We start from the raw sequence: 14460 nt of genomic DNA on the forward strand, positions 1-14460 counted from the left end.
ACGACGACTCTCTCTCTCTCTCTCTCTCTCTCTCTCTCTCTCTCTCTCTCTCTCTTCTCCGGCCGAGTCGACTCAACGAGTCACAATGTTCTTCCTCCGAATCCACTCAGTGGACACCAACCACCCTATCAGCCTCGAAGACGCCGAGTTCACCACCATCTCTGCCGCCGCTGCGCAATCAAACTCTAGGTTCAACGAGCGGCGAGGAATCGCGCATCTGTTCCGAAGAAGAAGAGGAAGCTCGTTGTTGCTGCTGACCCACGGCGCCAAGTCCTCTCTCCTCTTCGTTGTCGCCCTCCCGAACTACTTGTCGTTCAACGACTTTATCCACTTCTGTGAGCCCCGTCTCGACCATGTCGCCTAACTCGTCTTCATCAGGTAGCGTTTTCTTTGTTTCAATGAGAGAATCTGAACCTTTTAGAGTTTTGGAATTGAAATTAAGCTCGATGAATGTGTTTTTGTTTGAAATTAGGGTTTTATTGATATATGTGGTTGTGTTTTCTTCACAATGGAGTTGATAGACTAACTTAGTGTGTGTTCAATTGGATTAGGAACGAAACGATGCGATGGAAGATCGATACAGTGTTCAGGATACAAAGGACTATGAGGCCAACACGTTGTTAGGCACTATGAGGATACAAAGCACTGCCATTCTTCAATAGATCAATAATTGATTACGAGGGGTCGGTAACTGATTATTAAGGATTACTGGGGTCAGTAACTCGATTACAAATGATCAATAACAAATTATTGGGGCCGGTAATTGATTACTAGAGGTTAGTAACTGATTATTAGGGGTCAGTAACTGATTATTGAGGGTCAGTAATCAAGATATTGGGGGTCAGTAACCGATTATTAGGGGTCAGTAACTGATTATTGGGGGTCAGTAACCGAGTTACCGGTGACTGAAATCCGGCGACCGAAGAAATTCCGGCAACTGGTGACTGATGACCAGAGTCCGGCAACCGGTGAGGTTCTGGCAAAGTCTCACTCTTTCATTTTCTCTCTCCTTATATATATTGAAGTGGTGAGGGTAAAATTGTCTTAAAAATATATAAAAATTATTATTTTATTATGACTTTAATATAGATTTGTGTATTTGGGCACAAATAAAAAACCTTATATTGGAATGGGCTAATGTCTATTAAATTTATTGAAATGGGCAATACAGGGTTTAAATTAGTATTAAATGGGCATTTTCCTTTATAAGTAACTTTAATTTGTTGATTAACGGCTGAGATGAAGCCATGGAATTTGTACGGCTAAGATTGCACTTAATCAAATTCCTTTTCATTTTGGTTAATTTCTGCAGTTTTCTAGAGAACCATAAAAATTAGCTCGGATAACAGTCAAATCTCTGAAAATATCCACGAACTCGTCTTATCGTGTACTTTATTATCCAAGTCTTAGACATGACCTATTAAAAATTTCTGAAAATCTCCAAGAACACATTTTTAATACCTTCAAGGTCAAAGCTATTTACCGAACGACTTCAAATTAAGCTGGTCAAATATTCTGGGTGTTACAGTCTCACACTAGGAAACATGAGTTGCACCCTTTATATCCCGAACTGATCCCAAACAATCCAAGATCTCTTCGGATTATGTCACCGAAGCTAGAACCTATCATAAGTATAACTGAAAGAGGTGTGATGAAAGGTACATAGAGATGATTATTAAGAATGATTATCCTTTAGGTTTGTGGAGAAGGAAGGTTTGAAGGCATTATGTAAGGAATTAGAACTAGATTGGCTGATAATGAATAGAAAGCAGGTTGTCAAAGGTGTGCTAGAGAAGTTTAACCATGAGAAAGCGCTTCTGTTAAGTGGTTTGAAGGCAGCAGACACAAGGATATTGATCACCACCAACACTTGAACATCGATACAGAACATCAACTAAATGGTTCTTACAGCTCATTTTATGGACAATGACCGGAAATTGCACAAAATTAAGAACCATAAACTTTTGTCCAATTATCAGTCATAAAGGAGCGGAGATTGGTAGAGCTGTAGCAGGGCAACAAATTTTCCCCATGGGGTGCAGGGGTGGGTGCGAGATTTCCCCATTCCCTAGTCAGGCCCAGTTTGGTTTTTTTAATCTTTTTAACTTCTAGTTTTTTTTTAGAAGATTAACTTCTGGTTTCTCATTTCTTTCGTCTTTAAGAACATAATCTCTTCTTAAGAATCCCATCAAGAACATGATCTCGTATTTTCCGTCTGAAGGAGGTTTCTGAGGAGAATCCCAAGTCCGAGAAACTCTCGGATCATCTGAACTTGGCTACGGAATGGTAGGAGGCCGAGAGCGATGCTTTGACCAAGCAGAAAGTGGAGGCGTTGGAGGAGCTGAAGCGCGTGGCGAAGGACTTGCAGGTCAAAAACGATGTCGTGGAGAAGAGGAAAACGGCGGCGAGCAATATCAGACTGCTAGCCAAGGAAGATTCCGAATCGGAACCAAATCGATATAAGGCTTATAGTGTTGAGTTGTTAGTTGCTTGGTTAGTGTGGTACTAGAGGAGGTTTTTGAGGAGGTGAGGAGGGAGAGAGGCTTTGGAGATGTGGGAATCGAGGAGGAGAGGAAGAGCTCCGACGAGATTTGAAGGAGCATTACAGTGTTGGTGAACGGGGCGGGGGCAAGGGCGAGGAACCCATTTCCCGCGAGGTGAATCCTCCGTTTAGGAATTTCCCCATATGGGGAACGGGGGCACCGGAAAAAGCAGACGTGGGGGCGGGGGGCGAGAGGTGTGGGTATGGGTGTTGTGGAATTCCCCATATGCCCATCCTTAGCAATGGGAAATCACAAAAGTCTTTACCATCACTGTCGATAATGCATCTGCTAATGATGTGGCTGTGCAATACATGAAGAGAAGGTTGAGGGGTTACAAGACTTTGATGTTTGATGCGGAGTATTTACATTTACGATGTGCTTGCCATATTATTAACTTAGTAGTCAATGATGGTTTGAAGGAGTTAGAAAATGGGATTGCTACGATAAGAAACAATGCAAAGTATGTGACGAGTTCATCTGTGAGGCTGGATAAGATTAGGAAGTTTGCTATTTTGGAACTGTGCAGGGCAAATGCCAATGTTCCATTAGATGTGATAACAAGATGGAACAACACTTTTCTTATGCTGCGGTACCCAGATGCGGTTGAAGTTAGCTACCTCCGGGCTTGAACCTTGAACCCACTATGCAACACCTAGATGCTCTTGACGTGAGCTTGAAGATCCATGAGATTGACTTTCTTGAATGTCAGCAGTTTGGCTAGGAGGTAGAATCTTGCGCTAGGTCGAATGTCTTCATCATGGTCAAGATGCGAGATATCAATGACATCTCTGACATCTCCATTGGCTAGGGCAAACGATGCAGCAAAACTTGCAGTAACATCTTCAATAGTGGACGACATAGTGAAATAGAGAGGCAACTTCTTCAATAATGGAGAAGGGAGGCACTCGAATGGAGTGGGATGGCTAGATCGAGGATTTTTATATCAACGTCGCAAGGCGACGTTTAGCAGCGGCTAGGGTTTCTAGCTGCACTATATCTCAAGTGGAACCAGTTTGACCTTATTAAAATATACAATATAAAGTAAAATATAAGCAGAAAAAACAAGTAGCACATAAGTCATCAAGAAAGTCTTGACAAATCTTGATGTATTCAACTAAGATTTTAAAATATCCATCATAATGTCTATCATAATACTGTCAGTGTGTTGTGGCTTGGTTGGTTAAGGTGTTAGGTAACAACTTTGATGGTGTGAGTTATTTAATAAAAATTTTATTAAAAAAAATCTGTCATAATACTATAATTGTTGTACTTTGGTGTACCTCCCTTACTTAATACACCTCCATTTTACTTTTTAACATGTTTAAAACCTTAAGTATACATTTTTACTCTTTACCAAAATACCCAAAAATAATTTGTCATGCGTGTCCCATATTCTTCTCATGAGGCAGAAATCAAAATTTGGTCGTTTTCCTCTTCATTGTACCCAATTTCTTCATATATATGCAGAATCAAATGCTTTTGTTAAGGTTGCAGAGTCTATTGGGTTTATTAACCAAGGAATTTCGGCCTCAACAAAAAATGAAGCTTACAGAGACAATGATAGAATCTCTATGAACGATCATGCTCTGGCTGATACAATACAAAATTCTGGGATCAGCAAATTCTTTTCTGACATCAAAGTTCGACGGGAGGTAGTTGTTAGCTTAAACCCAAATATCATATTCTACAGGTACAAGGTTGGTTAGTGATTTGGGAGGCATATTGATGGAAGTTTTGATTTTGAAGATGGAAAACATAGACATTATACTTTGTTGATATATTTGAGTGGCGAAAAATGATGTGGGCAGTGCTTAGGATTCACCCTCAGAGCATCCGGTTGGAGAAGAGAGTGTCTTTTATGGCTCAAGGAATAGTATGTTGTGGTTGAGGTGACTTCTATTGAAGGGATGACTCTTCTTATATTCATGGGCATAAGTGTATGATGCATGAAGCAGTGTTACATACAGCTGTTATATGGACGAGAGACTTATGGTAAATTGTTTTATTACGAAGATGAAAAGACACATTAATGCATGTCCCCAAATTTTATGTGTCATTATAAGCATACTGGTTAATCAAATCCTTAAAGGATAGATATTGCCAAAGGCAAATCTATGAATGATTACTAGAGCATGAAGCTCACTCATGAAATCAATTAAGTAGTCTAAGCTCGCATGCTCATTCTATTAAAGTCAAACTGAGTTATTGCCCCAATGAGTATTATGCACGGCAAAACTAAGAAATCGAATTCGAATTACAATATTGCAACATATTCTAACTTTCACAAGGTTATGAATGTGGCTAACTTTCACAAGGTTATGAATGTGGCTAAAGCTCCAATTGAGCATATATGAAATTATAAATTGTTTAAATTGATATTTATAGTTAAAGTATGTCATATTTAAATTGATATTTATACAATGGTAAATGTGTCAATTGATATTCATTTATATATTGATGCTTTAGCTAATGTCTTATTAAAGATTTAAACAAATGAATCTGGTCTCTTACCATGTGAGGTAAAATTTATTCATAAAATTATAGTTTTGCTGGTATTACCCTAACCTTTGCAGGATTGAATATTCATGATGAGTCTCATTCATGCAAAACTCACACAGTCTCATTTCTGTGATCGACATACAATATCTACTATATAAGATACATGTATTCCATCACATACATGATATTGGAGCTTGCATCAATCAATCAAAGAGAGATTCTAATCAGGGGGAGCATTCAAGATTATGCTATATAAGACATATGCGCATTGCACTCTTTTTCTTCTTTGACCAGGGTTATTTTTTTCCCACTGAGTTTTTGTTACCTGACAAGGTTTTTAATGAGACAACAATAAGCACATCCAACACCATATCATTCATTGGTGGACATCCAAAGGGGATTGTTGTAAATATTATAATTATGTGGATGTCCAAGTAAATACTCATTACTTATGTCCTTATGATGTAAACATTACTGTAAACATTACTCCTATAATAAGAATGAATGAGACACTTCTTTCTCCTCCCACATATTGTCTCTCTATCATCTCTCTCTTATTTCCTTAGTTTATAACAAAAATCAGTTATTTTCCTGATTCTTCTTTCTTCATCTTATGCAGGTATGTACTTCATTCAAAGATCTTATGCAATTGTAGTGTAAACTGACAACTAAAGTGATTTACGAAATTATTGTCAGTTTTCTTCCTTTACGTTGTGTTTGGATAAAGTAATTTCAATTTCTAGAGAAATTTCAAAATCATAGGAATTACAATTTCATAAATTTAAATTTCATTAATTTAGAATTCCGTTGTTTGGATTTCATAACATAGAGTTTTAAAATGACAAGAATTTGTATTTTGACTAACCTCACTCAAGGAAACTTACAAATGACACATATTTTATGAGGAATTCAAGTCGAAAATTTAAGCTTTCAAATTCCACAATTATTTTCTCGTGGAAATTCCTAATTCCACGAGATAAGAATCCAAACGGGAGAAACAATCCTAAAAAATTAGAAATTCTCTATTTTTGATTAAATTTCCAAGAATTCACTCGCATCCAAAAACACCGTTAGTAAATAGTTTGTTTTTCTAAATCACTTGAAAAATGGTTTCACTTGCCTCAATGGAATGAGGAATGAATTTTAATTGATTTGTTTTTGCACGAACCAAATCCATTATCTTCAAAGGGTTTACCCAAATCCATTATCTTCAAAGGGTTTACCCAAATCCATTATCATCAACATTTATTCAATATATAATTGATCAAAGTGTACTCAAGTGAATGTCATGTCACTCGTAATCTTCTCTCAATTTTGTCCTGTGCGTATTGATTTGCAGCAATTGCAAATATGATGCAATCAAATTAGTTTTTTTTTTTTTTTTTTCGGAGAGTGAATAGAACCGGCAGTTTAAAAACCAAAAGAATGTAAAACAAAACGCGCTCGCGTGCAGGAACGTTAGTTTCTTTTAATAAAAAAAATTAATAAAATTAAAAAGAAAATACGGAAAGAACAAAGAGGGAAAAAAAAAAAGAATGAAAATAAAATATAAGTGACAAGGGGGACGACGTCGTAGGAGGAAAAGGCTACTTAAACGAGCAATTGAGCAAATGTGTAAAGCTTGAGCGGGTGAATCCCCGAAACCCCAAATCATCGAGCCCTCCTTCCTTTCTCTCTTCCCCAAATTCGCACAGCTTCAATCTTCACTTGTACTGTAAGCTTCTTCTCTCTACTGCTCAATTTTCTTGTTGTGGTTGGTTTGTTGGAAGTTTTGGGGATTGTACAAGGTTCAAATTCTCAATTGAATGGCTGTGTTAGGGTTTAGGGTTATGACTAGCGTTTCTGCTCAGCTTCTATATTTGATCAATGGTTAATTGTATAGGTGTTATTGTTCATTGTTTATCTTTGCCTGTGTTTGATAAGTGTGAAATGGATTATGAGGTGCATGAAAACAATAACAGAAGCTGTTGGGATTTGGTGTAATGGCATACTGAAATGAATTACGATACAGCTGTGTTCCCTTGTTGTTTGGTCTTCGTTGGTGTTCCCAACTCGTTTGGATTCCGATAACCGTGAAAGCAAGAACAAAAACTGGAGTTTCGTAGCTTGTAAAATTTTCGGAACAATTTTCCCGGGACAGGAGGGGCCCTGCTCTTTCTGTGGGTCTGTGTTGGGGATGGGGAGTTGTGGATGTGTTTTTTCAGTGCCCATACATTGGTTTTAGTGTAAGGTGACATTGGTTTCAGTCGTATCATTTTGCATTCTAGCCTAATTGTTTTGGTCCTGCCAGGTGGTAATCATCATGGATTCAAACTTAGACCCTCCGTCCACAGACAAGGGGATTGCAGTTTCCGGGCCTTCAAAAGATAAAGTTAAAAGGAATTATCGGCACCGATCTCCAGGTAGTGGGTCATCTTCATCTGATGGTTAGTTTTTAAGTTTGTATCTTTGGCTTTCAGATCTAATAAGGAGTGATCTTGTACTGGGTCTCTGTAATTTTAATAATTTAGCTTCATGTCTGTTGAGGTTATACTGATGCAGGAAATTACTAGAGTACAGGCTGTATCAATTGATTGCCTTCCCTTTTAAGTACTTTATTCTTAGGAAAAACAAAAGTTTGGTTCAGGTTGGGTGCATGTTGCTAAGAATATATACCAAATTCTTGCTCATTCAGATAACCTAGAGTAGCTCAGAGCTGCAAAATTGAATTAGGTTTTTGAGTTGTATTTGTAAGTTTGGTCTTGCAATGCTTTTGTTCATTTAGTGACATGTGCAGCAGCTTAAGGGTGAGCGCTTACATTCTTGTATATTATGGTGCTCATGAAGCTTTTGTGATTATTTCTCAGGGAGTCCTGAGCACAACAACAGCTCTAGCCCAAAACCTTCAAGAGGAGATCCTGGAAAAATCTCTGAACATCAACCGAGAAGGAAAGATGATGGGAAAGAATTAAATAATGATTCCGAGAGGAGCTATAGGCATTCTGATAGGCAGTCCAGAAATTCAAAGGGTTACTATGCGCATCCTGACTACATCAAAGATGAGAAGCATGCAGATGATGAAGAAAGAATTAATCAGAAGTCAACTTTTCATCCGGGTAGGGAATCAAGGGGCAACACTCATTTTGATCCTGTCAGGTCAAGAAACCATTCACGGTACCTCAATAAAGATTCTCAAGATAAATATGATAGTTTTGAACATAGGAGCAGGGATAAAGACAGAGGATCTAGATTTCTCGATTACAAAAAATATAAAGATGACTCATTGTCAGAAAGACTTGGATCTGGTAAAAGTGTTGGACATTTTGAAGATATGGAAAGTGAGAGATATAGGCATAGAGCAGACAGAGATTCTCAAGATGAGAAAAGAGATTATCGTAGAAGTTCAAGAAGCGAAAGGAATTTCTCTTATGAAGAGTCTATGGGGCATCGAAGTGAGTCAATTTCAAGGAGAGATGACATTAAACATCGTGAGAGTGAAGGTTATAAGAGTCACCTGAAGGAAATGGATGATGAAAAGCTTGAAAGGGATCAAAGAAAGAAATATGATGATACCGAAACTAAGAGGAGCAAGGACCAAATCACTAAAGAGCCTACAGAGAGTTATGAGAATAAAGATATGTGTAGGAGTCAAGATCAAGGATCTGCTGCAAAACGATCAAAGTTTTATAACTTGGACAGGGGCATTGCTGGTCAGGAAGATGGTAATGGTTTTTTATGTTTTCAAAATAATCTCAATTGCTCAACAATATTTATTCATGTCTAATCTCAATTAACTTTTACACCTTGTTCAGTTTCCAAGTTCACAACTACATCTGATGGAAGGGACTCTTCAAGTTCCAAGCAAATTCAAGATGGTAAACTGGAGAATGACATAAATGCTGCAAAAGTTGCTGCAATGAAAGCTGCCGAATTGGGTATGTGATACATTTATTTAGAAGTTGTTCTCAGTCTCATAGGATTATATTCATGATATTATGTGATTGCTATAAATAGTCATAAGACACACGCAAGCACAAAATATAGTAGGTTTAATAAGTAGTTAAAATGGGGAGCCAAGACCAGTATCTTGTAGATCTCTTTACTACAAGGGGTCAAATTTTTAAAATGAAGTGTTTGAATCCTGGTTGTCAGAGTATTTCAGTCTTTATATGTAGTGCTCTACGTGACTGGCTTCATTATCTTTGTTTTGTGGTTGTAGAACCTAAATTGGGGTCTTGCATCTCACATGTTAGATGATATGAACACTTGAACTTAAAATGCATGTCATTCATTTCTACTTGGTATAACTGATCTAACTGCTATGATGCAAGTCCTTCAATATGTCCTCATGTATATGTTTATATATGTTATGAGAAAAGGTGTCCGCCTCTCGCTCTCTCGCGAAAGACATAATATGTATTTGTATCTCATAAAAATATCCTTTTATCAATACAAGGTACTACTTTTCAAAGGAAAATAGAGGTACTTCTTTTCAAAGGAAAACAAAAACATATCATTAAGGTACTGAGCCCTACTAAGCCTAACACACTCCCTTCTCTTCACCTGATATTTTGGGGTACATCATATGAGTGAGTTAGGTAACACTGAGCTAGAATCCTACCCATCTCCTCTTGCTATCATGATTGTATATATGTAACACTGAACTAGAAGCCTACATATCCTTTCTAATTGTCTTAATTCTACATAGACGTGACATGCAACTTTTATGGAATCAGGCATAGATTTAGTTACTATAACCTCCCTTGCTTGCTTATACTAACACAATCAGGAATTGGGTATAGACTCTAGCTACTGAGTAGATTCATAGATTTTTAACCAATTACTCAGTCTAAAAGCTCTTCTGCATATTTGCAGTAAATAGGAACCTTGCTGGTGCGGGTCCTGCAGGTTGCCTAACTGCTGACCAAAAGAAAAAGCTGCTGTGGGGCAATAAAAAGAACACAACTGCAGAAGAGGTATCTCCCATGGTTTATTATTATTTTATTTTTGTTTCCTTAGCATAACAAAAGTTGCAATTCTAGTATTCGGGGTTTCTGTCGTCACTTACCGTTATCACATAATCTGAATATGCGGCAGATTACTATGATCCTTTGTGGATGAATTGGCAATATATACTTTTAACTAGACTGTTGAATTACCCTATCAAATTGATAGGTCTACCTCCATTTTAGTAAGAAAAATAGATGTTGGGCATGTGGTTTTCAAGGGAAAAACATATCAGTTCAAGTTATAAAAGTTGTCTTAATTTTGTATTCTTGTTTCTTAAAACAGTGTTAGCTAGTTGGCTATTGTTTCAATTGTTATGCATGTCTGTGGATCGTTTTTCTTATTGTACAAGATATAATATGTTTCTTTATAGAAGTTTTGTATTCCTTGTGGTTCTTATCAGGAGAAAAGCAATGAGAACCATCAACCATGAATAGTAGCTTGAACAACAGGAAAAAGAACAATCGTACTCTGTTGAGAAATGTGCCATGTGCTTTTAAGTTTCTTATGTTTATAGACAATAGATTTCTGTTTTCAAATGGTGGTCAATAGATTTGGTTTATCGTGGATGTGTCTGACTCCAGCCTCTTAGTAAGATCATTGATGCCCTCCATGTTGACAGGCAGGTCACCGTTGGGACACGGCTTTGTTTCCTGACCGGGAAAGACAAGAAAAGTTCAAGAAACTCATGGTAAGTTTTTGTTTGTCTTAATGGTAATCATTTGTCAGGACATTTTGCATATAAGAGAAGCTTCTTTCTTGTTCCTAAATGACTGGTTTACATCCTAGAATTTCTTCACCTACTAACACAATTTTAGAGTCTGAGGTTGCCTTGGTGCCTATGGCCAATTGTAGGGTGTGAAGGGGGAAGTGAAGTTGGAGCAGAACCCCAACAGCCAAGAGAGCACCGATCTTCTCAGAGCCGAGAAGCAGAAGGAACTCCAGCAGGATCTAGAGAAGCAGTATACAGCTGGATTGAGAAGAAGAGATGGCCGCACTGTTGGTTTAGGTCTTTAAGCATTCTAAGATTCTATTGTACCGTTAAAACATTGGGATATTCTGTATTACTCTTGTGCCATAGCTGTGCTTACCACCTTTCTGTCGGTCTCACTTGGAACATATTCTATTGTACTGTAAACCTGAGGTCCATTTTACTTATTGTTTTCCTATTGGTGGAATTCTTATATTCATTTGTTTGCGTCTTATCTATTTTACTCATTGTTTTCCTATTGGTGGAATTCTTATATTCATTTGTTTGCGTCTTATCTATTTTACTCATTGTTTTCCAGCATTGTTGAAGCCTACTTCGTTTTTTTTATCTCGGAGTCAGCTGGTATTAGGTTTTTTAAATTAGCCAATACGAGTGGGGTTGATGTGGGGTGGAGGTGTCTCTTTGATGGTGGGTGTGTATTTGGCTGTCAGGCTGTGGGTGGAGAGGGTGGCGGGTTATTTTGTGGCGGGTGGTGAGCTGGACTATGGAAGGCTGTAGCGCTTTGGATTGAGACATTGGGTGGGGGAGGCTTGGAAAGCAGGTGGTATTTCAGGGTCTTGGGAACTGAGGGGATCAAACTGATTTGAGGTGGGAATGGAGGGGTTAGACTGGGCATGACCGAATGACTGCTGGTTGCCTGCAAAAAAAAACAATGTTAGATTAAGCTGCTTTTGAAGCTGTGGCAATAGGGTTGATCACTGTGTGTTGAAATATGAAGCTGCACCGACTTTTCCAAATTTCCCAGCAGATGAAAGAAACCATGGTAGAACTTTCCGATCTTCTTTCGTTTTGATTATTCATGGTTGAGATAGCCTCCAGCCACCTATCCATCGTGGTAATTTTACCCACATCAATTCTGTAGTTCAAAGGGCTAGCAAACCAAGCCTGTACCGTCCATTGACATTGGAGAAGGCAATATTCCACCGTTTCATCATGGCTGAGACAGATGGGGAAAATTGGATTCTGTGTCATTCTTCTAACATTCAAGCTTGTCATTGTGGGCAAAGCATTAGAGAGAGCCTCTCCATGGGAATGTTTTCACTTTGGGGATAGTGTCGATCGACCAAATGCACTTCCAAGTTGTGGAGGACACAGCGTGAGAGGACGAGGCCTTGTCTGTGGCCATAGTAACAACGAACCATGATAAGCCAAATGATGTGTTCATATTATCCTATATTTTTAAGCCCTTTAATCTTGATATTTGTGTTTAGTTCTCTTCTTTATGACTTATTTATGTTAATTTAGTGCTTTTATAGGTTTGTGTCGTAAAGAGAAGAAAATGAGCTAAAACGAGCAAATAAGGATTGAAAGACGACTACAATCCCAAGTGCCAGAATCTGCCTATGCAGAACAACCAACTTTGCCGAATTACAGGGAATTACTCGGATTAAATCAGACTATGAGCCTTATATCATTGGAAAGCTATGGAAGTCTACTTTCTGAAGAATTTTACGGATCTTGATTTCGATACTTATGGACTGAGTTATGATCATTTGAATGAAGATAGGTCAGATCAGAAAATCTGCTCGGAATTACAAGCTTTTGTGGAGAACTCAAGATCTATGGCACAAGATCATTAACCCTAAAGCTTCAAGGACAATAACGCAGATGAGGATTCAATGAGTACATGTATTCCTAGTTCTACAAGAGATATCTCAAGGTTTTCCCATTCCATATCAAGAAAAGAGTCTGAATCCAAGTCTTACAAGGAAATATGAAGCCAAAAATGAGCAGGAAACTTTTCTATATAAGGGAGCACGAATTTCACATTGAGGGAGGTCTCGGAAGCACATTGAAGATGCCTAAAGGAGCAGAGATCTATCCACCCTTCACCTTTTCGTTCTTTTTATGTTTTCGTTATGTTTTATTTAGTCATGTTTAGTTAAACCTTTTATAGGGTTAGGATGATGCCCTAGCATGATTGTTTATGTTTTTGATGATTAATTAATAGATTTATAGTTTCTTAATGATGAATGCTTAATCACTGGTTGAATTTTATGCTTGATGTTTAAGTTCTTTGATTGATCACCTTAGGGCTTTGCATTTAGTAATTGGAAGATAAATTTGAAGCAGAGATACAATATAATTTATATAGCTTCTTGTGGTTGTGGTTAAGTGTGGTGAATTACATTGTTGCTTGAGAAAGAATAATGGTTTACTTGATTCCCTTATTTTCTAGTACGTAATGAGTCCTGCATGTTAAATTTATACCTGAGAATGATAAACTGCATAGTTAGGATATACGACCTTTACCCGAGAGGGAGAGCATCATACACTTAAGGAAAATTATGGTCTAGAGTACCTGAGAAGGACTTAGATACGGGAATTGTCATCTAGAGAAACGAAAGAGTCTGTTAGTTGCATCAAAGCATACATAAGATTGTTAGTGGTTGATTATGACGCCCTAGATTCATTTATCATTATTTGTTTACTTATTTTATTGTTTCTTTGTTTCTTTAAATTGTTATCGTGATTTGTGTGTTTTAGTATAGTTAGTTTAGGTATTTCATAATTTGAATTGAACTAATATCCTCGTGGGAACGACAACCCCTTCTCTTTCATTTCACTATACTACATCCACCCTGTATACTTGCAGGAAATCCACCACCAAACCTAACAGAATTAAGAGATAATGATGATCCTAGTTCAGATAGGAACAGCTAGTTCCCTAGATTCTCTAATCTCTAGATATGCTGTGCATATCCCATGTATCATAATCGATAGAGTTCTGTTTGTATTTGTTGTTATCTCAAGTAGATGAGATGTTTATCTTGCAAACAACTGATCTATATAAATACAACACATTGTCAGGCTAGTGTTTAATCCTTGACGTTTACCAAAGTATTCTTCTCTCTGTTAGTTGGTTTACCATAAGGATCGGCTTGACCCGGCATTGCTGTGTCCGGGAAGAATTGACATGCATATTAACATTCCTATTGCACTGCAGGATTTAGCATATTGGACTCTTTAACTATCTCGGGATTCATCGCAGCAACCATCAGTCTTTATGACAAATTTGAGGGGCTAAATGAGGGCAGTGAGGTCACACCTGCCCGCTGCAGTGGTAGCTGAGGAGCTCATGAAGATTGATGATGCTGTTGTTGCTCTTGAATGGCAGCTAGTGAGTTTGCTCAAGAGGCAGAGGGTTGAGAAAAATGAAGCAGAGAAAGGGTAGTCACAAAGTTGAGATTTAGGAGTCAAAGAGACAGAAAATTGAGCCAAGTAGATTGACTAGATTAGCTAACAGTACTCTCCTGGAACATAAATTCTGTCCTCCATCCTGGAACATACTTAACAAATCAGAGGATGACAAGTTTCTTGTCCTGCATCTCCACCTCTCTTATTTTTTCATTGGCTCCTGCCTCCTGCAGTCCAGCACGTTTGTGAGCTTGTGGTCATGTTTTTTTGGGTCAGGGTGCACCTATGTATGTTGTTCGTCAT

At 37.9% G+C, this 14460-nt stretch overlaps 2 protein-coding genes across 2 annotated transcripts in view; both read left to right on the plus strand.

Moving 5' to 3' along the window:
* Positions 1-3172, plus strand: part of LOC101291119 (protein SUPPRESSOR OF npr1-1, CONSTITUTIVE 1-like) — a 15823-nt gene extending 12651 nt beyond the window's left edge. Inside the window, exons 4-5 of the mRNA XM_004292483.1 lie at positions 2291-2368; positions 2783-3172. Of these exons, the coding sequence (XP_004292531.1) occupies positions 2291-2368; positions 2783-3172 (468 nt within the window). The remainder of the gene's footprint in view (positions 1-2290; positions 2369-2782) is intronic.
* Positions 3173-6665: 3493 nt separating this feature from the next.
* LOC101300302 lies at positions 6666-11254 on the plus strand. The gene is made up of 7 exons (XM_004290485.1): positions 6666-6756; positions 7333-7468; positions 7889-8743; positions 8834-8956; positions 9897-9997; positions 10651-10719; positions 10884-11254. Exons 2-7 carry the CDS (start codon positions 7345-7347, stop codon positions 11043-11045), a joined length of 1434 nt encoding a protein of 477 aa, XP_004290533.1. The 5' UTR covers positions 6666-6756; positions 7333-7344; the 3' UTR covers positions 11046-11254.
* The last annotated feature ends 3206 nt before the right edge of the window (positions 11255-14460 follow it).

This window comes from Fragaria vesca, linkage group LG2 (assembly GCF_000184155.1).
Source record: "Fragaria vesca subsp. vesca linkage group LG2, FraVesHawaii_1.0, whole genome shotgun sequence".
In the NCBI taxonomy this organism is placed as follows: Eukaryota; Viridiplantae; Streptophyta; class Magnoliopsida; order Rosales; family Rosaceae; genus Fragaria; species Fragaria vesca.

Bases quoted from the DNA above. Each gene is read 5' to 3' on its own strand.
- LOC101300302 (XM_004290485.1), top strand. From the start codon at position 7,345: ATGGATTCAAACTTAGACCCTCCGTCCACAGACAAGGGGATTGCAGTT. The intron at 7,469-7,888 runs GTTAGTTTTTAA...ATTATTTCTCAG, and splicing joins TGGGTCATCTTCATCTGATG to GGAGTCCTGAGCACAACAAC. The intron at 10,720-10,883 runs GTAAGTTTTTGT...GGCCAATTGTAG, and splicing joins AAAAGTTCAAGAAACTCATG to GGTGTGAAGGGGGAAGTGAA.